The following is a 26,033-nucleotide window of genomic DNA, read 5'->3' as shown; positions in this document are numbered from 1 at the left end:
CTTTCCACAGATAATTATAGAATATTCTAAGTTGAGAGGGTGCTTATTTAGTCTGCAACCTTAAAAACCCCAAACTTAGTTTAAGGTCATAGAACCTATTAGTAGGCAGGGTTAGAATTTCTCTAAAAATTCAAGACATTTTACAACTATTTCAAATTTGAGGGAGCCGTGGGGAATAAAGATTGCAAAGGCAAAAGATTGCAATATAGACTGCAAAGGCAGCAACATAACCAACCATTTTCTTGGAGGTATTTTCACATATATCTCTCTCACTTGAAACTAGTTTAGAATCTGTTGGCCACCAGGCTCTATGGTGATAGATTATTAAAGTGGCTTTATGATCTGCCTTCCATTTTTTATCTACCATAAAAAATACTAGCAATGCACATACTCAAAAGAAATTTTACTATTTTATCCCACCTCAGTTTCATCCATCATCTACTTTGTATTCCCATTATTTAAAATGAAATACAAAACAATAGGAATCTTCAGTTAGAGGATAAGTCCATGTTTCAGTGGCACAAAAAACCATAACCATCAAATTGAGATTTTAATTGCGTACAAACGTTGATTATACATTTTTGACAATTTGCTTTTCATTCTTACGCTCCCCAAGTTTTTTATCATGGCTGAGAACATTAGGAAGAAAAAAATATGTATTATTTTTTTAATTCCCAAATTGAAAAGGCTAGAAAACAACAACAAGAAGCCAAGGTGAAATTGCCAAAGGTGATTAATAATACATTTATGAAAGGTACATGAAAATAAGTGACAACAAAAACTATTTTTATGGTAATCTCACATCCTACAAATGATGAAATGAAACTCAATTGTCACGGCCTGGTTTCTACTTCCAACCTTTCGATCGTGGTTCAGGGGCGAGGAACACGTTGTTCTCATTCTCTGAGATTGGTGCTTTTCATCTAAAAGCAGAGACCGTGGTGGTGATGGAGCGTAAGGCCACGAAACCACGGGACACCGGGAGGAAGAAAAGCCAGGTATCCCCATTCAGGATGCTCTGCTTCACTTGTGAGGACCGTCCTGTGGGTACACACTTGGAAACGGGATCCTAAAGCAGAGAAGAAATGGAAATCCTCCAGCAGGGCGAGCCGACTGACGAAGCAAGCGGGAAGGTGAGGCGGGACAGGATAACTCCTTCACTACGGCGGGCTCTCGGTTTCAGTGGCCACCGTTCTGCCACCCACGTAGCTTTCTAAGCCACTTGCAGGTTTCCTGGCGCTTTCATGGGATCGAGCGGCTGCACGAAGAAGCCCCGTATGCTGAGTCCTTTTCTCCTCCCCTTGGGAGAGCGGCTCCGCGGCCCGGAGAGCTGGCCCGCGGCTAACGACGACGCGCTGGCTCGGCAGGGGATTGCTTCTGTCTGGGGCTCGGCTGAGGCGGCGTTCGCGTCCCGCGCGCACCCGCTCCGCGTTCTCCAGCCAATCCGCCGCTACTCGCGCGCCCAAGAGCGTTCCTCCGTCCTTCTCGGGCTGGGCCGCCTCCTTCCCGCTCCCAGTACTCTGCAACCCGAGCTCTCACACCTCCCCTCACTCTCCACGAGTTCCACGCCTCGCGGAGTAGCTCCGCCCCTGTCCCCGAGTCCGCCCCCGCAACCCTCCGAGCGTGTGCACTCCTTTCCCTTCACTCTCCTGCTATCTAGCCGGTCTCGGGCTCGCTCTCCGCAGAGCGGTCTGGGTCTCAGCGGCCTCGTCGGACGCCTCCGCGCGCTCTCCCCCTGCGGCCCGCCCCCCGACCCCTCTACCGCAGCTAGCCTCCTCCGACCTGGACGCGGAGTCGCGCGCTCTGACTCCGCCCCCCCCACCGCGGACTCGCTCACTCCCGGCCGGGCCTCTCCCCCGCGCAGGCCGCGGAGCGCCCGGCCGCCTCCCCCTCCTTGCCCGGTCGCCGCGAGCTCCCCGGGCGCTCTCGCTCTCGCGCTCTCCGAGGCGAGCGCGCTCCCGGCCCGCGCGCTCCGGGCTCCGGCTTCTCCCGGCTCCTGTCAGTGCGGTGACTGCGCTGGGAAACATGGCGACCGAGGGAATGATCCTCACTAACCACGACCATCAAATCCGTGTCGGAGTTCTCACAGGTAACCGGGGGAGGAGGTCCGGGGCCGTCGCGGCCGCTGTCCCCGACTAGTCTCAGGCTTCTCGTCTGTGGTGACTCTTCTCTGCGGCCTCGGGAGGAGGGAAGACTGAGGAGGGGGACGGGGGGGGCGCGTTTTACAACCGCTGAGAGCCGCCGGAGGTTGGGGTGTTCCCGCGGGCCCCCCAGGAACTGGGGCCGGCCCGTGGGACATCAGGCCCCAGTGCCTTCGCAGCCGAAGTCCCTGGCCCCCGGGGACTGAGGGGCTGGTGCGGCGGGCGCTGCGGGGCTCCTTGCTGCCGGTGCAGGCGGCGGGATCCCGGCTCCGCAGCCTGAAGCACGCTGCTCTGACTGGCCGGCGCGCTTCCTCCGCCAGTGCTCGTCTTAGAGAGGGGGGATTCCCGTTTCCACCCCCTCCCTCCCCTCCCCCCTCCGCTGGCGGCCCCGCGCTGCTGTAGCTGTGCTTGCCCCGGGCACCGGCCGGACACCACACTGGGGAATATCAGGCGAAACTCTGCTCTGCCTCAGGCTACCCGTCGCCAGTCGGGCATCCCCTCAACCACCCGTGGGACACCCCTTGTCTGTCCCGAGAGGTGGGGGATCGCTTGCACCCAGACCTCGGAAAGTGTCTGCATTCCGCCTTCCCCAGCAAAGGGCCCTCTCTCTGCCCACCTCTTGGTTTTCTTAGAGGGACGGGCTGCACCCTGCGGCCGGGGCTTTTTATTTGAGAGGGTAGGATTCCCCGACTTGGGCTTCTCTGTCCCCCTCCTTTCTGGGAACCCCCCTCTCCGGTTGGTCCCAAGGCTTGTGAGCAGCGCACTTTTCCTGGGTCTCGTTTCCCTCCCTCGCAGAAGCTGTGTGTGCTCTGCATGTCTGATTCCGTTGCGTTGTATTTGGGTAATATCCCTCAGTTCGGCGGTAGGCAGTTGCTGCAGGGCATGACTTCCGAGATGAATAGCAAGCCAATTTGTTGGGGGTTCTGCTGTGGTTCTGTAATTGGCAAGGTTTGTGTGTAATTCAGTGGCGAAGTGGGGGTTAAAGAACTATATTTGGAATCTGAGGGCTTAGTTTGGAGTGAAGGAAATCCAAGGCACACTTGCTGTGATTTTGGAAAAAGAGATGTAGACGGGAATCCTTGTGTCTCCCTAGTCCCCCGCCCCTCACTTCTTATTTTTTTTTTTCTCTTGTCAAATTCTGACAGGTTGAGACGGTGCTCGAGAAGGGACTAAATTGAATGAGACTTGCTTTTATTAGGTAGAAAAAAAAATCTCTGTCGGTAGATATTGAGTGCTAAGCTTATTTGGCTGCTGAGTTTTATGAAAAGGAGATATCCGTGGCACCCCTTCCTCTCTTTTAAGTAAAAGGGTTGCCTTGCCGTGGTATTCTTTCCAGATGTTAATGGTGGTTGGTTGAATTCTCCTAATGGAAAGCCCCTGGGATAGAGAAACTAGTGTAAGCCAGTTGCGGGGAAGGGACCCCCCCCCCCCCCCCCGGCCCCAAAGCAGATGATGCGCTGTTCTCTTCTTTTGGTGCTGAAACTGTTGCCTTGTGTGAAGATTCAGTTGTATCAGAATTCTTAGAGTTGACACTGCTGATTTTCAAAGAATCTAATCACGGGTGTAAAAATGTACAGCCTCTATCAGCCTTCAACTTGCTCTTTACAGTCCAGACGGTTTTGAAAAATGATAGAGTAGTAAGAGTGAAGCTTAATAGAATCCAAAGTATTTCAGCTGTCCATGGAAACGAAAGGTCAAAGCTGTTTTCAAGTTAAACCATAGCGTTTAAAAAAAAAACAAAACGTATTTTTTTGTTGTTGTTAATTTAAGCTTTCCCTAATAGTTTTATTTAGTGAATCTTCTTACCTGGGTAAAGTGACACAGTAGATAGGTGTACAGAATGCTTTGAAAGATAACAGCCCTTATCTCTATCCCTACAGTACAATAGGGATAATATTGGTATGGAAACAACTAAAGAAACAATGTATGTAATTATTGTGCTACTATTTAAATAAATTACGGTGTGTTTGAGGGCTAAATGTAAAAGGAATTCCATTCCCAGATGAATTAGGAGCAAATGTGACTATCTGAAGGGAGAATTTGGTTCATTTACTAAAGGTAAGAAGAAACTGGCATTTCAAAGGGGAGTTGAAAGTCAGTGGCAACCTTATAAATGAATATATTGTGAGGATGAGGTTCTTGAGCAGAATAAAAATGAAATGCAAAGACCTTGAAAAGCTTAGGTGGAATAGGTAGGTGGCACAGGCAAGATGTCAAGGAGAAAACTTTGGCAGTGGAATTAACAGTAATCTGGAGAAGCTGTCTCATGAAGATGAGGTACAGTAGTTTAGGGGGAAAAGTCTAGGGTCAAGAATAAGGATATAGCTGAAGGAATGAAAAAGAAGTTTCAGAATTGGAAGAAATGGTAATGGAGGACAATAGTATGTGATGATAAAATGGACATGTGAAGTCAGAAATAACTTATGTTTTTACTTGAAAAGTTATACTCAACTTCGACAGAGCCTGGAAACAGAAGAATCAGAGGAAAGAACACAAGTTCTCAGTCTGCAAATAGAGGATTTTTATTACAGACAGCTTAAAATTTGTGGTCTTGATATTCCATGTGATTTTGTGCAAGAAAAAACCCTACAAAAATGAAGCTATGTTGTGTGATTTTGTGTCTTATATAACTTAAAGTTTTGCAGTTTTACTGTGTAAAAGTTTTCTTTATTGAACTTAGTACTATGACTTCATACTTAAGAAAAATTGAATTAAGAGGCCACACTTAAAACTGTGATTTTTATGAGTTATAATTTGTGGCTCTCTTCAAGGCGGAGAGCTTGTTTTAGAAAATATCTTCTACATGCTTCATGATAATGATGTTAAGTATTTTATCTATTTTAAAGAGGTGATTGAAAGTATTGTCTACCTATGTACACATTTTACAATGTGTTTGTATTTTGGTGAAATTGTGTTGTCATTTCTCAAGTCTTTAATTGACTTTCATTGTGACATTTTTTTATTATCTGTTAAAATCATATGTATACTTTGAAACTTCTCATCCTCTGTATTTTTTTTAGTCTTCATCTTGGCTATGAATTTTGCAAATAGATGTAGTATGCAGTCTGTTGAAATTCTCATCAAATATTAGAATTTTGAAACAGTGGTAGGAAAATATTTAGCAGAGGCATTTCTTTTTGCTTAATGGTCTTGAATCATTTTGGACTTGAAAATTAGATTATAATAATTAGTGTGACATGGCTATTTTAGTTATGCTGATTATTATCAGGAAAATGAGAACATTTAGGTACATAAAAATTGGTTATCACGGAAACATTTTAGGTTCATAGCAAACTCATTATATATTAATGTGTCACTTTTCACCTACTTTTTTCTATTTCTAAATAAACTCTTTATCCAGGGAGCACACTAGTTCTCTAACTGTTAAAGCTTCACAGAAACATCAGGAAACTAATGAATGCATGCATTTATATAATATAGAGAATGAGAATAGAGATCTGTAATCAGTTGAAGATATTAGAACAAATATAAGACTAGATAATAGAGATTAAAAACTACTTGTAAAGTAGAACACCAAATATATTACATATAGGCAGTATTTTAGTCATTCATAAATAAAGTCATTCAAAATATTTAACAGATTCTAAACCAAGGAGATTATAATCATGTAAGTCTAGAATTGTTGAAGCATTTATTTCATTCCTCAAGTTTATCCTTGTATATTTTCTGTAAAGCTTATTTATTGATGTTTATATATCTTTGTTTTGAGAATCGGTGTTGTCATTAACTAGGCAAATTAGTATTGCAAACTAAACTTAAATTCTACCGAATGGAATTTTGTGTTCAGGCAAACATACCAATATTGATCTGTATGACCATTGTTAAAAAGAATCCTATTCCTCAAACTAGGTCATTCTTCCACGAATTTTTGGTTGAAATCAACGTATTAGAGAATTAAATGTTTAGCTAAAGTAGGAAATCATTAATTTCTAACGAATATACTATCATCACTGGCTAACAACCTTATAAGCTAGCAGTACCTATGTTGTTATATATTAAGAGTTTTAAGTATATTAAAATCGTGTATGACTATTTGACATTAACAGGTGTGGAGAATCAGCAGTATGTTGCTGGGGAAGAAACAATGAATAAGAGTCTAATTTTATTCTTACTGGTGATACATTCGTATTTAAGGTGAATAAAGTACTTTGTGAAACATTCAGTAAAATAGACAAAACTTATACTTTCCTCCTGTAAATAGGATTGAAGAACAAGGAAACATATTTGGAATTTGAGCTGTTAAAAAAAAGATCCTAAAAAAGAAGCAATGAAACCACAAGAGATTTTTTTCCTTCACATCTGGGCAGAGAAGATAAATACCACAGAAGAAGAAAAGATTATTTAACCTGCTCAAAAGTATTTGGGACTGTAGTTAGTATGGATAGCATGCAGTCTTGTTTAATTTTTGAGCAACCACCCCAAAAGCAAAAGTCTAATGAAGTATCTTCATGTAGAAGTTCTATCCAGGTTGTTCAGTGAATTCATAAGTGAATTTGTGTTCAATATATTAATTTTAATTAAACTTTCTTAAATTTTATAATTAAACAATCCAGTTATTTTTACAGTTTTTCCAGTAAGTATGCATTTTGAAAGAATGGAATTAAACTTACTATATGCTTTAAAAAAAATTCCTAATTTGAAAAATAAGGGGGCAAGGAAATGAGATGTGGTAAAAAGGGGCATTATACAATTTGTGTCCTGCTTTTCATATTGGGTACATGATATTGTGTCAAGGGATACTCTTTAAGGATTCTAAGTCTTAGAATCAATTTTAGTCTTACTAAGTCTTAGTATCAATTTTACTTGACAATGTATAATTTAAACCGCTTTAAGTATGTGTAAATTAGGAACAGAATGTAGAATTCACATGAATTGTTAAGATAAAATTAGAAACTTCAAAGAAATTTCAAGTCAACCCATTTTATAGCTCCAGACCTCATCAATCTTCTCTGTTATTGGTCCTTTGACACCAAAAATTTAAGGAGCACTGGGTCATGGGAAGAACACTAGAAGACTGGCTTTCTGATGCTAGATTGGCCAGTAAAGTTTTGTAATATTACTTAACTCTTAGCTTTTCTTACCACTAACCAGAAGGAGTCATTCTCTAAGATCACTTTAAACTCTCATGGCAATGTTTCTATACTTTAGCATCTTGAACAACTGGAAAGAGAAATATTGGATATCAGACTTAGTTAATATTTTTTGTCTCCATAATGAAAATCATGATGGGAGGGGTTAGAAAAATGCAAGAGAATAAGAAACAGAAGAAAAGATAAAATTTTAGAGGTTAAGTCCTGTCAGTATAAACTGAAGGAAAAATATTTAGATTTTTTTTCATTTGGAAATTTTTGTGTTGGGGCGCCTGGGTGGCTCGGTTGAACTTCAGACTCTTGATTTCTGCCACATGTCATGATCAATCTCATGACTCGTGAGATTGAGCCCCACGTTGTAGGACTCTGCTGATAGTGTGGAGCCTGCTTGGTTTTCTCTCTCTTCCTCTCTCTCTGCCTCTCCCCCTCTCATGCTCGGTCTCTCTCAAAGTAAATAAACATTGAAAAATTTTTGTGACATTGATAATCCTCTGTTATCAGTAGTTTGTCTTATACTTAATTTCAGACTTAGCTCAAGCATTACTTCCTCAACAAAATCCTAGAAATTATTCTCTACAATGATGTCTTTGTTTTCCTGCAGTATTTATAAATGTTGTCTATACCCTGTAATCATGTATATGTGGGAGGCTACAAGGTATAGTTTTAAAAAAAGACAAAAGTACTTTAGAGTCAAACAAACTTAGATTTCAGACCCAGATTTGGTCTTTATTTTGGGAAGTCATTTAATCTCTCTGAATTTCAGTTTCCCTCTCCAAAATGAGGATGGCAATACTTATTTCACAGAGTTGTAAGAACTGAGATAATGTATGTGAAAATGCCTACCATATATGTCTAACTTGGAGTATATATTTAATAATCTTCCTTTTCTCATCATATGTTGCTTTGATGCAGTTTGGTAATGTCTTCATGTATAAACATCTTAGTCAAAGTAGGTTTTAAAGTTCTTAAAACAGAAGATTATGTGCTTTACGTCTTTTGTGTCCTTTTGTTGTAGCACCTATTAATGAAGTAATGGCGTAGGAGATGTATAATAAAAAAAATTGGGTGGTGTGACATTTATATAGTGGCTTAGGAAGCAGCTACCCAAAAACACTTAGGTTAACCAGAACTTCACTGTTACTAGTAAGAAGACGGTTCAGGGGTTTAGTATTTTTCTATATATTGCTAGTAAGAGGATGATATTAATGCGTATTTGAAACATTTTTATACTATCAGGTTTGATATCTTAGTTGCTTCTTAGTTGATGGGCAAGTCTTATGAGGATTACTTTAGAGTAATTTTATAGTAATTTTTAAAAATGTCATCTTAAAAAACGAAAAATTTATAGGTTGAAGAAATTCTGAAAATGTTATTTTGAAGGTCAGTTCTGATGGTCAAAATAGCATAAAATAGGAATCAAAAGTTCTACGTCTTCTATGACTTTCAAGACACTTAACTGCATTTTACCTCTGTTTCCTTAGCTTTGAGTGGGGGTAATTGTGCTTACTTAATAGAGTTAATGTGACAAACAAAGGAAATAATGTATTCAGTATTCAACATCTATGTGCTAGGGTCTGTGCTAAAGTGAGGGATACAATAGTGAATGAGACAAATACAGTCCTAGTCCTTTTGGAGCTTCTATTTTAGCATTAATAGGAACACGCTATTTAGTCAACTTGGATATTGACAAATTCATGCTTCATTTATGTTGCATTTCAAGGAATAAAGTGCTTCTATATTTTCTTTTTGATGTAGATTACTTAAGTATAAACATCAAAACTTTTCGTGTAAAGCCATCTGTGACACAAATTTTTAAACCATTACATATTTCCTACTTTCTAACAGAAGATGTTGAACATAATTTATTTTTGTTCAATCAGGTTTAAGTAATTATAGCTAACAATTATCAGGCCTATATACATGGTATAAACATGTTCAATTTGTTCTAAGCATTTGGCGCATGTTATTTAATCCTTATGGCCTTTATAAGTTGCCCTTCACCTTCTAGTTTCTAATCTACTATACCCTTGGGAAGCACACAAACTACCTTGCTAAGAATTAAATATGGTAGCATATCCATTTAGACTTGCAGGTCTAAAGAATGATTGTTTTCACTTTTGGGTTGAGGGCATTAGAGAAGGAATGGTTATTACTATAAGACTAAAAGAAATTTACATATTTCTTTGTACTTTGACATTTCAGGATCACGGCTAATTGTGTCTGCCTGATGCTGAAAATGTTAATAAAAATGCAGAAACTCATGAAAGGAAGAGACCAGCTTGAGTGCTAAGTGGAAATGTACTGTTAAGTTCTTTTTTTTTTTTTTACAAACATTAAGAAAAAAGTATACTTAGAATTAATGATCTTTAAAGTCTAATTCAGGTTAAGAACTTTTGGATATCTTGGACACAAGAAATTGAATAGGGTAAATACTATTTTCAGACACAAAAAGGATGAAACATTAAAAATGTGATCACCTTTCCTCCCTTCCACTTAAGAGTCAATAGTGAATTTTGATCCTAATGCAAATTTAAAAAATTATGCTATGATAGCATTGATGTCTCCATGATAGTAGTTACATTTGAATTTAGTTGCAAATGGGATAGCTTCTGAATACTTAGCATGTTGTTAATGAATTTTAAAAACTTATGGAGTATGTTTGTGTTATGGTAAAATATGTAACAGTTCAGAAAGGTAAAGTGTAAAATTAAGCCCTACCACTCTACTTTCCCAGTCTCTTTCTCTCTAGTGTTAATCATTTTTAAGATTTTTAATTTTGGGGTGCCTGAGTGGCTCAGTTGGTTAAGCATCTGACTTCAGCTCAGGTCATGATCTCATGGTTCATGAGTTCAAGCCCCCCATGGGAATCTCTACTGTCAGTGCAGAGCCCACTTCAGATCCTCTGTCTCCCCCTCTCTGCCCCTCCCCCACTCACTCGCTCTCAAAAATAAACATTTAAAAATAAGAAAAAGATTTTTATTTTTGTTCTTCTGTATACAAGCATATGTTTATTACATCAGAGTTTGCAAATTGGCAGACCAATGGCCATAACTGACCAATACACATGATTCATTAGGCCCCGGCTGTGTTTTTACAAAAAAAGTGTGTTTCTAATATTTTAAAAATATATTTCATATAAACCCATATTTTTAACTTTTTAAGATTCAGCAACATGGCAACCTCTTTTTCATATGACAATAATTGGTTAAGTGGTTGTCCCCTGGAAATAGAGCATGTGTTCTCCAGTTTCTCTCAATTCCCACTGAACCTATTTATATTCTTTACCTAGCTCTGTCATTTGAATTTGTGATCTTTGCTCATACATAGTATTCTGCACCTACCACCCTTTCCAGCATGTCTTGGACATGTTTTCATATTAGTGAAAATAATAATAGTTAACTTTTTTGAGAGCTTACCAAATGTAAAATGCTTTTTAGAGCCTGTCATAGAGCCTATTAATTTAATCCTCATAATAGTATCACTGTTTTACAGTTGAGGAAATTATAGCAGAGAAAGATTAAGTAATTTGCTCAAATTATTTTGATGGGCAAAATTTAAAGGCCAAGCTGCAAGTCAAACCCATGTAGTCTCTTCCTAGAGTGTAAGCTCTTAACACATTATACTTCTTGGCATGTAACAATTAGTTCATATAGATATAAATTTTTCTTTTTATGCTGTATTTAATCATCACTCATAGGTTATTCTGTATTTAATCATCAATCCTCAATTGATGAACCTTGAGATTTCTAATTTTTCACTGTGACAAATGTTGTAGACAGTAACATTGTACATTTATCATTGCATATTTGTGAGTTTTTTTAAATGTGAGATTAATTACTCTAGACTTTTTGGGTCATTGGTATATGAATTTTAAAATTTTGATAGAAATTAGAAACTTGCCTTCCAAAAATAATGTACTAATTATAATTAATATTCTCCTCTTCATTTGGTATGATCTTTTTTGTTACTTAACTGGTTCTTTTGAGATCTCTTTCTTGAATTACATATGTGGATTAGTACCCTTTTACTGCAAATGACAGGTACCTAGCTCAAAATTAAGTGAAAATGGGAAGTTACTAATTTACGTAGCTATGTAGGAGTATAGAGGAAGAACTGATTTTAGGATCTCAAGCAGTGTGATCAGGGAATTAATATAATCATGAACTCTTACTCTTCATTTCAGTGCTTTGTTTTCCTGAGTATGATGCAAGTTGCTCCTTTGTCCTTCTTTGAACCAATCATTATGACTAGGAGAGTGAGTACTTTTTTTCCCTAAGAATATAGTCTATTACATCTTTTCCTTTTTCTCCTGCTTTCTCCTTTTCCTCTTTCTCCTGCTTCTTCCATGAAAAGGGTTCTCTGGCAGATAGTTATAAATTCAAACTGGAGCAAGTTAAGTTGTGAGAATTAGTGGGCTAAACTCAGGACCCCTTAATGTCAATAGTGGCTAATTGATTTGTCAGTTAACTATGACTGACTTCCACTTCTTCATGCTGTGTTTAAGAATGCTTACGTAATGACGTTTTAGAATAGTAATATACGTGTAATAGTAAGATTTTACTGGTTTTTACAACAGCCTTTTTACGTTACTTTATTTTACACTTATGATCAGTTATGGGTCTTTAGTCTTTTTTTCCTATGAACAATCTCTCCCAGTGTTTTCTAAATTTTGTTCTAGCAACACTTCTCTGGGAGATATTACAATAGGTATGGTGTGAAGAGGTTTTTCTTTTCTTTTTTTTTTTTTTATTTTTTTTAATGTTTATTCATTTTTGAGAGACAGAGAGAGACAGATAGGAGTGGGGAATGGGCAGAGAGAGAGGGAGACACAGAATCTGAAGCAGGTTCCAGGCTCTGGGCTGTCAGCACAGAGCCCGACGCGGGGCTTGAACTTACGAACTACGAGATCATGAACTGAGCCGAAGTCTGACGCTCAACTGACTGAGCCGCCCAGGCGCCCCAAGAGGTTTTTATTTTCAAATAAATTTGAAAAAAAGTGCTGTATAACATCCCTTCTTTTGGAGATTCATAGTATATTAAAGCATATTAGCATATTAAAGACATGAGTGATATTATAGTTGTGGATCCTGTTGAACTTTAGTGTTTCTAAAACTTTTTGAGAATGGAACACTTTCTCAAGGCACACCAGAATTCAATACTTCTTTGGGAAATTGTGTTTTTTTCCCCCTATAAATGGTCTTCTGGAAGTCCATGTAAGACCCTTATATTTATTCTTTTAGCTTTTTGCTGTAGAAATAGTGGTTACCTATAATAATCTCCACCATGAAGATTCTTTTAGTTTGGATTTGTATATATATATATATATGTATGTATATATACGTGTATATATATATATATACACACACACACACACACACACACACATTCAATTGCTTACCAATTCCCATTTCTTTTTTTTTTGCATTAAAATATTGACTGAATATATTATTCAGAAAATCTGTGATAGCGAAAACTAGAAAGAGCAATCTTGTTTTGTTATTATTATTACATGAGAGAGAACATTGGATCAAATTGTTTTGGATTTTTCCAGTGGGAGTTTGGTATCATTATCTGTGAAGTGTGAAGTTGAAGAGATGCTCTCTAAAATCTCCTTCAGCTCTAAAATCTTATTAATCTCAAACTCAGAACATGCCTCATATTTACCATTCTATTATTGCTTGTATTCATGTTATCTACAATCTGTTACTGACAGCACAATTATTGATCTGAAATGCCTTCCTTACTTCAAATAGGAAAAATTGCTAGACATCGACACTGACATTCATACCAAATATAAATGGAAATAAATGTCTGTTACTTCCACTGCATAATATGTGCAATTTATTTCCTTCAATATCACATGCTACAGAGTTCAAATCACAAAGTGCTTAAGATTTGGAATAAACATTACATACATGTAAGTGTAATAACTGTCAAGCTTAGAAGAATGTTAGTGATTTGGATGTATTGAAGTATTACATTTTTCTTCTTTAATTAACAGATATATATCAAGATCTGGAAAGCCAAGATTAGTACTCCTCCCCTGCAAAAAGTTGTAAATATTTCGCTTACATATTTAAAATAAAGCTGTTGTAAAAATAAGACCTATAATTCTAATGAACACTATTGTTTTAGGATCACACAGATACTTGGAATAGTGGGTTCTGGATTAGACCACCTGGGTTTATACCTAAATTAAATGAAGTTAAATTTTTAGAGTTACTTAACTTTTCTAAGCTATGGTTTTCTCATCTGTAAAATGAGGAGTAATACCAATGCCCTCCCTAGAGGGTTGTTGTGATAAGTGAGATAACTGTAAACATTTAATGAATGTGCCCACATAATAAGTACTCATTAAATGTTTGTTTATTGTAATAACTTTGAATGTAATTACCTTTATAAACATGGTAATGGAAATCCATAAATATAACTGCTATTATTATTATTATTATTTTATTATTATTTTTAAGTAAGCGCTTTGTGTGATGTGAGGCTTGACTCATGACCCTGAGATTAAGAGTTGCATGCTCTACTGACTGAGCCAGTCTGCTACCCCACTAATACATCTTTTAGATAACTGATCTAGTCATGGTTTATCTTCATGCTGTTTTTCCACTATTTCGTATTATCTTCTTTCAGGAGCAGCATTAAAGATTATTATTATACTGGGGTTGTCTTGATCTAAATTCTTATTTTCTATCTTAAATTTTGGGCTGTTAGGGTAAGAAGTTGGTATTTGTAGTGTAATAACTAATGACAATTTGAGATTTTTGATATATACATTTAAAGTAAAGTATAGATGGGAAACTGTTTCTGATATTCTTTAAGTCTTATTAAGATCTGTGGAGAAAACTGCCTCTACCTATGTGGGTAATTTAATGGAGTTCTATTCTATAGTAAAGAAAGTAGAAAAGTTTTAAATATTATACAAATGATGCAGTAATACAGGGTGGTAAAGCAATAGTAAAATAAAACTACATAGATAATTGTTGATTTGTAGAAGAGAGATTTTTAATTGGTAGATGAGGAAAAGAGTAAGCCCCAGGGATAAGGAGCCAAGACTTGGGCCTGATTGTGCTTGGATTGAAGTAACAATTAGTTGGGGTATAAGGCAAAGGAATATTATGTATAAAAAGGGGGAAATGCTTATGAAATATCAGATGCCAAAAGAAAATCTGTAGAATTTACAGCATTGTGCAGATCGGTCTGTGAAGTATTATTAGGTGGAAAAAAACCCTGTCAACTATACATTGTGGTGAAACATTCATGCTTTTCTGATTTTTAATGCAATTCAGAAGTGGGTCATATCTAATATATGAGAAACTTGAAATGGAGATCCCCTACCCGCATAGTAGGAACTGATAAGCAAAATAATTATGGATCTGATTTTATTACTCTGTTGTTTTCCTGCCCATGATTAATATATTAGTCTGACTGTAGTCTGACTTGTTAACAAACAATACAGACCGGTTCAATATTGTCTTAGTCCTTTTGGGTTGCTCTAATAAAGTACCATAGACTGGGTGGCTTATAAACAACAGAAATTTATTTTTCATGTTTCTAGAGGCTGGCAAATCTTAGATCAAGGTACCAGCAGCTGATCTGATGTCCAGTGAGGGTCCACTTCCTGGTTGATAGACAGCTATCTTTTCTTTGTCTTCTCACATGGCAAAAGTGGGAGGGGAAGTCCCTGGGTCTCTTTTTTAAGGGCACTAATTCCATCCTTATGACCCCATCACCTCCCAAAGGCCTCACCTTCAAACATCATCCCACTGATTTTCACATAATGAATTTTCGGAGGACACAAACATTCAGCATGTGGCAAGCATGTGATTTGCTTCACGTTATGTGAGGCTAAAACCACTAAATATTTATAGTGTCATCCATCCTTTGAGTATGAGGAGTTAGTTGTAAAGTAGGTTTACATTTTAAGTCATTTATATATTAAAAACACTTGCCAAGTACTGTATGATAGAATTTACCAAACTTTTTCTGTAAAAGGCCAGATAGTAAATATTTTGGGCTTTCTGGACTATATGATTTCTGTCACAGCTATTCAGGTCTGCCTTTGTAGCATGAAAGTAGTCATAAACAATATGTAAATGCATGAGCACAACTGTATTCCAATAAAACTTTATTTATAAAAATGGATTGTGGGCCAGAGTTGGCACAAGAGCCATAGTTTGCTAAACCATGCTCCAAGACATAGTCTGTGTTAGAAAAGTATAATTCCAAATTACTTGTATGTGAATTGAACTTTTATGTTAGTTAAAATTTGCATTTATAAACCATCACAAAACTTAGTGGCTTAAAACTACAGTTTAATGCCTCTCACATTTCTACAAGTTAACTCAGTGGTTCTGCTGTAGGTGGCATTAGTTGGGGTTCTGGTATAGCTGCAGTCGTCTGGAGGCTTAAATGGGACTGTTGTCCAGGGCCTTGGTTCTCCTACATGTGGATTTATCCACATGGCTGATTCATTAGCCTCATGGTGTGATGGCTGGGTTCCAAGAAGCATTCCAAGAGCAAGCATTATGAGAGGGAGGAAGCAGAAGCTGCCAGCCCAATTAAGGAATAGGCCTGAAACTGGCACAGCTTCATTTTCACCATTTTTTATTGGTCACAGCACTAGCCCAGAGTCACCGTGGGAAGAGACTAGGAATACTAGGAAGAGTGGTTAGTTGGGGGTCGTCAAAGTAACTGTCTATCGCAGAATTGTTCAAATTGAACTAGCTTTAGTAAAGAGGAAATTTGTTATAAGAATAATGGGGTGTCTAATCTCATAAACCTAAGTATAGGATGAAGCCTTAGGAATATTGGATCTAGGGTTTGAAGGTCCTCAGGACTGTTTTTCATTTTTGCTTTGTTCTGTAAGTTTTATTTTGTTTCACCACAGATTTGCCTTTTTCACAATGGGAAAAAAACAGTGCCATCAACAGTTTCTATATTATTTATATCTTCCCATTTCAGCCATCCAGAGAAGGACTGACTTTATTTTCACAGTTGTGTTTCTAAAATTTTTGAGGAAGAACTTTGTCCTGGACCAGTCATTTGTGATCAAAGGATAGAGGTTATGCTGTACCAACCATGTGGACAGGAGCAGGGTCAGTTAACAGAAAAATGATGCTGAATATATAATCCTAAAATAGTTTACTTATTTCTTCCCTAACCATCTGTTTATTAAGATAAAATAATTTCATAAATAATTTGTTTCCCCACTGCAGGACTAACTTCTTTCTTCAGCTATCTGCCTACAGATATTTCATTTTTTGGAGAGTAGACTAAAGTAAGGACTGGGATTAGTTCAGTATCTTGAATATTCATAATAATCTCTTACTGCTTTGAGTAGGGGACAGCAGCATTTAGTATATACTATCTCACTTTGCCACTGTTAATATAGAATCAAATATGAAAGTTATCTTACTGTGCTGTTACTCATTGATTTCCAGGATTGATTTGGCTGATCTAGCTGGCTAAGTGAGTATATTTTTCCTTTGGAAAGGGTCTACTTACATACATGAAAGCAAGTAACTGTAAGGGATACCTGGTTGGCTCATTCAGTTAAGTGTCCGACTTCAGCTCAGGTCGTGATCTCATGGTCCCTGAGTTCAAGCCCCGTGTCAGGCTCTGCACTAACAGCTCAGAGCATGGAGCTGGCTTTGGATTCTGTGTCTCCCTCTCCTTCTACCCCTCCCTTGCTTGCACTCTCTCTCTCAAAAATAAATAAACATTGAAAAACAAGTAAGTATAAGACAGAGTGAAGAGCCATAATAAAAGTATAAGCAACATACTGTGGGTGCACAGAGGAAGGAACAATGAATTTAGACTGAATGGCTGTAGGAGGGATGGTATTTTATTTTATTTTATTTTATTTTATTTTATTTTATTTTATTTTATTTTATTTTTTATTTTATTTTATTTTATTATTTTTATTTTTATATTTTATTTTATTTTATTTTATTTTATTTTATTTTATTTTATTTTTATTTCTATAATTTATTTTTTATAATTTGCATCCAAGTTAGCATATGGAGGAGGGATGGTATTTTAGAGAAGGTAGTGTTTGAGTGGGGCCTGGAAGAATGAATAACCCATCCTGGGAAAAGCAAGGAAAGTTAATCTGGCTGTCAGGTTTTTTTGGCTGCTGAAGGGGTGGCACTAGAATGTCTTGGCTAAAGTAGATGAACTTAAATATAGGTATAGGAAATTCAGTATGAACAGCTGCATGACTTATCTGATTTAACCTTCCTTAATTAGAATTACAAGAGCTAACTTGGTTTTGCTACATTCAGGCCTTAGGTGACTGTGTGGTAGTTTGAAGTTTAAGAATTAGATTTTTTTTTTAAATTTTTTTTTTTAACATTTATTTATTTTTGAGACAGAGAGAGACAGAGCATGAACAGGGGAGGGGCAGAGAGAGAGGGAGACACAGAATCTGAAACAGGCTGCAGGCTCTGAGCTGTCAGCACAGAGCTGGACACGGGGCTCGAACTCACGGACCGCGAGATTGTGACCTGAGCCGAAGTCGGACGCTCAACCGACCAAGCCACCCAGGCGCCCCAAGAATTAGATTTTTTAATTAAGTAGTTTATCTCAAAGACTCAGATTTTTAGATACAGAACTTTAAGGATTATCTGGGCAAACCCATTCTACTAGGTAAAGAAACTAAGACCCAGTTAAATGACTTATTTAGGGTTACATGATAAAGTATGGGGCTAAAACCCAGGGCACCTTACTCATAGTCTTGGGTATTAAAAACATTATACAGTGTATCCTTTGTAGTAAGATGATTTACCCCAGTATACACCCATTTGAATTTCCTGCTGTAACATTTTTAAAATGTGAGATATAACATGCATACAGTAAAATGCACAAATGTTAATTGCACAGCATGATGAATTTTTCATGTATATAGACTCTTGTAAGTACCACCCAAGATCAAGATATGGAGCATTTCCAGCACTCCAGAATCTTCCTTCATGCCTTTTCCTAGTCAATATCCATTTCCCATGCCACGCCCAAGTAATCACTATTCTGATTCTTGTCCTCAGGGATTACTTTTGCCTATTCTTGAACTTTGTATAAATAGAATGACTTCTGTCACTCATCATTATGTCTATGATATTCATCCATGTTGTGTGTAGCAGTTGTTCATTTTATTGCTATGTAGTATTCCATTGAATGAATGGATCATTATTCTGTTAATAGACATTTGAATTATTGCTAGTTTTGACTATTGTTAATAAAGCTATTATGAATATGATTTTGTATGTCTTTTGTTGAGTAAATTGCCTCATAGGTGTAGAATTGCTGGGTTGTCATTTCCCAAAAAAGTTTTACCATTTTCTATCCCCACCAGAAAAGGAAGATAGTTTCAGTGTTCTGCATTCTTGTCAAAATTTGGTGTTGTCAATCTTTTTACTTTTAGCTGTCCTGGTCAGTGTATAGTGGCTTCTGATTTACATTTCCCAGATGAGTAATGATGTTGAGCACCTTTTAATATATTGAGATATATTAAATATTTAATATTTTAAATACATTTTTTAATAGGGCTGTCTTACAGATTTGTAGGAATTCTTTATAATTCTGAATGTAAGTATTTTGGACATATATGTGGCAAATATCTCCTTCCAGTCTGTGGCTAGTCTTTTCATTCTCTTAATAGTGTCTTTTAATAAATAAAATTCTTAGTATTAATGAAGTTTCATTTATTAAAATTTATGTGTAGTGGGTTTTTTTGTGTGTGTGTGTGCATGTATAAGATATCTTTGCTTACTATAAGATGATGAACATATTCTCCAAAATTTTCTTCTAGAAGCTTTATTGCTTTCCCCTATACTTGAACTTTTTTGGTGCATTTCAGATTAATTTGTATGAATGAGGCAAGGTAGAAATCAATAGCTTTTTTTTTTTTTTTTTTTTAACAGCCTATGGATATCCATTTGCTCCTACTCGATTGTTGGGTACCTTTGATATAAATCAGATGGCTCTGTTTCTAGAGTGTATATTGTGTTCCACTGGTCTGTTTGTGTATCCTCACACCAGTATTATCCTGTCTTAGTTACTAGGAATTTATACTGAGTCTTGATACCTGGTGGTATAGGTTTTCCAATTTTTTTTTTCTCCTTCAGTGTTTTTCCTTTTGAGGGGAGCTATACTTCATATACTAATACTAAATACATATGCATCTAGAATCATTACAATACAAAAATCGATTGGTATTACATTTGGGATTGCATTGAAGCTGTACATCAATTTGGACAGAATTGGCATCTTTAACAGTATAGAATCTTCCATTCTATAAACCTGTAAACATGGATGGATATCTATCTGTTTACTTGGATAATTTTTAAAAAAATGTTTTATTTTGGAGAGACAGAGCATGAGCTGGGGAGGGGCAGAGAGAGAGGGAGACATAGAATCCAAAGAAGGCTCCAGGCTCTGAGCTGTCAGCACAGAGCCCAACGCAGGACTCGAACTCACGAAGTGTGAGATCATGACCTGAGCCGAAGTTGGACGCTTAACTGACTGAGCCACCCAGGTGACCCTCTATTTACTTGGATCTTTAAGTTCTCTCAGCAGTGTTTTATGATATTCAGATAATTCTATTTTATTTTTTAATCTTTTTTTTTTTTTTTTTTTTTTTTTTTTTTTTTTTTTTTTTTTTTTTGAGAGAGAGAGAGAGTGTGTGGGAGGGGTAGGGGCAGAGAGAGAAGGAGACACAGAATCCAAAGCAGGCACCAGTCTCCAAGCTGTCAGCCCAGAGCTCAATGTGGGGCTTGAACTCCAGAATCATGAGATCATGACCTGAGCCGAGCTTAACCGACTGAGCCATCCAGGTACCCCTTTGGTATTCAGTTTAGATGTCTCATACATCTTTGGTTTATGGCTAGATATTTGATGTTTCAAAGATGCTGTTGTAAATGATATAGTTTATTTAAATTTCATTTTCCAATTGTTTCATATTAATACATAGAAATACCACTGATTTTCTGTATTTTCATCTGTAAACCACAACCTTCCTAATCACTTTAATATTTCATAGTGTGTAGATTTTTTTTTTGTATTTTCTATGCAGCAATATCATCTGGGAGTAATGATATTACTTACTCCTTTCCAATCTTTGTACATTTTTTCTTTGTTCCTTATTGCAGTGGCCAAGACTTTCAGAACAATGGTAATAGAAATAGTGATAGTTTTATTCCTAAACTTAGGGGAGAAAATATTTAGTATTTCAATATCAATTATTTTGTTGGCTGTAGGTTTTTGTAGGTATCTTTATCAGATTAAAGAAGTTCCCATGCATTTCTAGTTCTCTGAGTCATTAATGGCTGTAAGTTTTATCAAATGGTTTTCTGCTTTTATTGAGATAATCTGGTTTGTGTTTTTAAGTATATAATATGATGAATTACACTGATTGATTTCAGTGTTAAACTATCCTGTTACTCCTAGGATAAATCCAACTTTGTCATGATGTATAATTGGATTCAATTTGTTAATATTTTATTTAGGATTTTTACATCTATTGATAAGAAATATTAGCCTATATTTTCCTTTCTTGTAAAATTTTTGTCAGGTTTTGATATGAAGATTTGCTGACCTCATAAAAACTATTGGGAAGTGTTCTTTTTGTCTCCCTTTTCAGTCCTCAGAAGGAGTTTGTGTTAGATTGGTATATTTCATCTGTACTAGGAAAGAATGTTTATTCTGAAGTTTGTTGATGTTAGTGGTAATTGAGTTGTTGATGTTAGTGTTAATTGAGTTCTTCAAATCTTTTAAAGACTTTTTTTCCCTGTTTTTATCAGTATGACGAAAGAATCTTAAAATCACCAACTATGATCGTATCTCTTTTCCTTTCAGTTTTTTTCAGCCTTTCCTTTATATATTCTGGAACTCTTATTAGGTATATAAAAAGTTAGAATTGTTACAATTTATGGTTGAACCATTATGTCATTATGAAATGTCCTTCTTTATCTCTAGTAGTATTTCTTGCTTTGAGGTCTACTTTGAACTTCTGTTAACATAGTCACTCAGTCTTTTCATCAGTAATTCTGTGGTTTACTTTTTTCCTTCCTTTTATTTCAACCTATCTTATTCTTATATTTCAGACACTTATATTTAAGTGTCTTTTGGAAATAGCATATTATTCAGTCATGTTTGTTTAATCCAGTTTGACAGTCTGTGTTTTAACTGGAATGTTTATTCTGTTTATATTTAATGTAATTACTAATAATTGGATAGAAATCTATCATTTTTCTTGTTCTTTTCTATCTCATATTCTTTCTTTTTTTTGTTCTTTAAAATTTTTCTATTTTTTGATTTGCCAAGTTTTCTAAATTTCATTTTTATTAGCTTTTTGTTTAGAGCTTCCATAATTATAATTTTTTAGTTATCATAGAGATTTTAATATTTTATTAGTATCCGTACTTTTACCACTTATTGAACAATGGAAAACTTAACACAGTTTAATTTCATTTACTCCTTCTCTGCTGTTTGTTTATATGTTTTACTTCAACGTGTGTTATAAACCACATAGACATTTTTTAAACAATCAGTGTTCTTTTGTATTTATCCACATATATACCCTTTCTAGTGCCCTTCATTTACTTTTGGAGTTCTTTGCTACCATCTGGGATAATTTCCCTTTTCCCTGAAGAAATTCCTTTAATATTTCATCTAGTGCTGATCTGCTAAATGCAGATTTTCTTAGCTTTTGTCTGTGAATGTCTCTATTTTGACTTTTTGAAGAAAAATTTTCCTCATGCTGAATTCTAGGTTGGTATCTTTTATTCTTTCAACACTACAAATACTCCTTTTCTGGCTACCATAATTTTTGTTGAAAGTCAGCCATCAGTCTTATTGTTGCTCCTTTAAAAGTAATGTGCATTTTTTGACTGCTTTAACAAATTTTTTTTTTTGTAGTTTATAACAGTTTGTGTAGTGTCTAAGCATGATTTTATTTGCATTCATCTTTTGCAGGAAAAATTTCAAATAAATATTTTAAGTGTTGTTTCCACCCTAATCTCTCTCCTCTCTCCTCAACTTGTTAGATGTTTTGTCATCATTAGATGTCATATGTCTGTTCTGCCTATTCTTTTCTTTCTATGAGTTAGGTATTTCTACTGTTTTTTTTTTTTTTTTTTTTTTTTTTAAGGATATTTATTTATTTTGAGAGAGAGAGAGAGAGAATGCAGGAGAGGGGCAGAGAGAGGTAAAGAGAATCCCAAGCAGGCTCTGCACTGTTAGCACAGAGCCTGATGCAGGAATTGATCCTATGAACTGTGAGATCATGACCTGAGCCAATATCAAGAGTCAGATGCCTAACTGATTGAGCCACCCAGGTGCCCCATCTACTAACTTGTTTTTTAAGCTTACTAGTTCTCCCGTTTGCTGTGCCCAGACAAATATTAAATCCATCAGTGAATTTAAGTTAATTTATCTTATTTTTTCAATTCTAAGAAGTCTGTATGATTCTTTTTTAATAGATTTCCATTTTTTTTTGTTGACTGTCTTCATACTTTTATATATTTTGTCTACTTTTTTCTGTTTATGAACATATTAATAATTGCTTGAAGTCTTTGCTTATTCCACTACCTGCATCATTTCTGACTGCTTCTGTTTTCTGCTTTTTGTCTTGATTACAGGTCATGTTTTCTTGTCTCTTCACATATGTTGTTAAGGAAGGAAAAAATATACCATGAATAATAATGAAAAGTAGAGTAGTTATATGAATAGATGTTCATTTTTTTAAAGTTGTATAGTAAACAATATATAATGTAACTAGATAGAGGCTGAAAAAAATCTCTTCCTCCAGAGATGGTTTTCCTTTTCTTTTCTTTTTTTTTTTTTCCATTTTTTATTTTTTAAAATTTTCATCCAAATTAGCATATAGTTCAACAATGATTTCAGGAGTAGATTCCTTAGTGCCCCATTTAGCCCATCCCCTCTCCCACAACCCCTCCAGTAACCCTCAGTTTGTTCTCCATATTTGAGTCTCTTCTGTTTTGTCCCTCTCCCTGTTTTTATATTATTTTTGTTTCCCTTCCCTTATGTTCATCTGTTTTGTCTCTTAAAGTCCTCATATGAGTGAAAGCATATGATTTTTGTCTTTCTCTGACTGACCCATTTCACTTGCATAATATCCTCCATTTCCATCCACGTAGTTGCAAATGGCAAGATTTCATTCTTTTTGATTGCCAAGTAATATTCCGTTGTATGTATATATGTGTGTGTGTGTGTGTGTGTGTGTGTGTGTGTGTATACATACACACCACATCTTCATCCATTCATCCATCAATGGACATTTGGGCTCTTTCCATACTTTGGCTATTGTTGATAGTGCTGCTATAAACATGGGGGTGCATGTGTCCCTTCGAAATAGCACGCCTGTATCCCGTGGATAAATGTCTAGTAGTGCAATTGCTGGTTGTAGGCTAGTTCTATTTTTAGTTTTTTGAGGAACCTCCATACTGTTTTCCAGAGTGGCTGCACCAGCTTGCATTCTCAGAGATGGTTTTCCTTTTCAACTGTTGAGCCAATTGGCTGTGGTGCTGACACTACAGTTTAATTAAGAATTGAACTAAATTTAATTAGGGTCAGTCTGGATTGAAGTTTTAGTAAGATTTAGTTAGTCATGTCTCTTTTGCCAATCTTGAGCTACTAGGTTTTTGACTGAGAAACTGTCAGGTTGTTTCTTTACCATCTAGAAGATTACAGGAGATTCAAGTCTGTTCTTTGGAAGTTTTGAGGTTGGACTTTTCATCTCTTGCTTCACACTGCTTCAAATTCAGGCAAATATTGAAAACCTGCTTATGGTTATTTCCCTTTTCTAGCAGGTTTTCTGCTAAGTACCATGAGACTGAGGGAGATTTCACTCTGCCATTCTAGCTCATTCTCCCAGCGTCCTGCATCACCATAGAACTCAGCAAATATCCCTTTTAGCCTTGCATTTGGCACTTTCTAATTTTTAGTCCACCACTCTAAAAAGCTCTGCTGCTTTCTGTTTTTACCAGTCCTTCTGCCTGGATCAATCTCCATTCTCAGTCAGTGCCCAGAATGTTTAAATGCTCCTGGGAAAGAAATAGCAGGTGATTGTCAACTCAGCTAGCAAGGGCTCTTCTCTTTTGGAATTTTAGTTTATCTACTTCTTACTTCATAAGCTCTCTGATATCTTAAGAATAGGATTTCATGGGGCACCTGGGTGGCTCAGTTGGTTAAGCGGCCGACTTCAGCTCAGGTCATGATCTCACGGTCCGTGAGTTCGAGCCCCGCGTCGGGCTCTGTGCTGACAGCTCAGAGCCTGGAGCTTGTTTCAGATTCTGTGTCTCCCTCTCTCTGACCCTCCCCCGTTCATGCTCTGTCTCTCTCTGTCTCAAAAATAAATAAACATTAAAAAAAAAAAAAAAAAAAAAGAATAGGATTTCATTCATTTTTTGCTTTTGAGATATCACAGTAACTGATGTCTTTAAAGATTGAAGAAGTGAACTGTATTTTTTTCTGGTTATAAAAGTAATACATGCTGTATTAACTTTTGCTGAGTTAGGCTGCATAACAGATTACAATACTTCAGTATTTCATTGGCTTACAACAGCAAAGGTTTATGTTTTGCTCTTGCTATGTGTTAGCTAAGGCTGGCAGTAGCTTTGCTCTTGCTCCATGTGTCTTATGATTCTGAGATCCAGGCTGGAGAACAACTTCTATTTGGGACATGCTGTTCTTATAACAGGGAAAAAAAGAAAGAAATCTGGCCGAAATACACAGTGGCTCTTGAAACTTCTGGTTGGATGTTTGTTTATATGTCATTGGCCAAAGCAAATCAATAGCCAAAGTCAATGGGGCAGAGATGTTTACTTCTCTATAAGAGTACTGTCAGCTACTTAGGAACAGGTGGAGAGGATTATCTTTTTGAAGGAAGGTGGAAAGAATAATTACAAATTATAATAAAATTTACCACACATACAAACTGAAAATAAATACAGAGATGTGTAGTATTTCTAGTAGAATTCTACCTTCTGCCCTCTAAGGTCATCAGTGATGATACTTTGGTGTATATTCAGGATTGAAACCTTACTGTTATGCTAATCTGATAGTTCTTTGAAAATGATAATCTTGACATAAATTAGAAATAAGATTTTGTCTTTTTAACTATTTACTCATAATTACAGAAGAGCCCTTAAACTGGTTACATTTAGTTCTTCCTTTGCCAGGTAGTCCCCGACTTACTATAATTAATTTTCAATTTACTTATTTATTACTTTCAATTTACTTCAATTTATAATATTTCAGTTTCTAAATATAAAACATCTTTAACCAAAGTTTGGGTCTGATCCATGACATGTAGTATCATCACTTTCTTACTCTCTGAGAGAAGATAAAATTCAGAATTGTGGAATTATGTAAAGGGTATATTTTTTAAGGGAAAGAGTGCTAGAAATAATAAAAGTTAACAAAAAATTCTTGGTCCAGCTCAACTATTTCTACCTAATATATTTCACAGTAAGTTTAAAATGGGTCAAACAGACACCCTGTTAGAATGAGACTACCCATGAAGAAGGTTAGGTTTATTTAGTCATTTATAGATATTTTCATATTGAGAGCAATTTTTAGTGCTTCAGATTTTCATGAAGGGGTTTCATTGGCAGGGACAAGTGCAAGTAACTTTATACAAATTGGGGAGGACAAGACTCATGTGTGCATTTGGACTCTGAAAGGCTCTTAGCATTTGGGCCATAGAAGAAGAGAGAGGTGAAAGAGGGCTGGGAAAAATGGTCTAATGTGTAAT

The 26,033-nt window shown here is 36.5% G+C and overlaps 1 protein-coding gene across 2 annotated transcripts in view; it reads left to right on the top strand.

The window, feature by feature from the left end:
* Positions 1-1,754: 1,754 nt before the first annotated feature.
* The window catches only part of GPHN (gephyrin), a 625,620-nt gene continuing 601,341 nt past the window's right edge, over positions 1,755-26,033 (top strand). For both annotated transcript variants that reach the window (XM_049611430.1, XM_049611431.1), the window contains exon 1: positions 1,755-2,089. In XM_049611430.1, the coding sequence (XP_049467387.1) occupies positions 2,026-2,089 (64 nt within the window). In that variant the 5' untranslated portion in view covers positions 1,755-2,025. The remainder of the gene's footprint in view (positions 2,090-26,033) is intronic.

This window comes from Panthera uncia (assembly GCF_023721935.1).
Source record: "Panthera uncia isolate 11264 chromosome B3 unlocalized genomic scaffold, Puncia_PCG_1.0 HiC_scaffold_1, whole genome shotgun sequence".
Classification (NCBI taxonomy): Eukaryota; Metazoa; Chordata; class Mammalia; order Carnivora; family Felidae; genus Panthera; species Panthera uncia.
The sequence above is the reverse complement of the archived record's forward strand: the minus strand, read 5'-3'. Positions and strand labels throughout refer to the sequence as shown.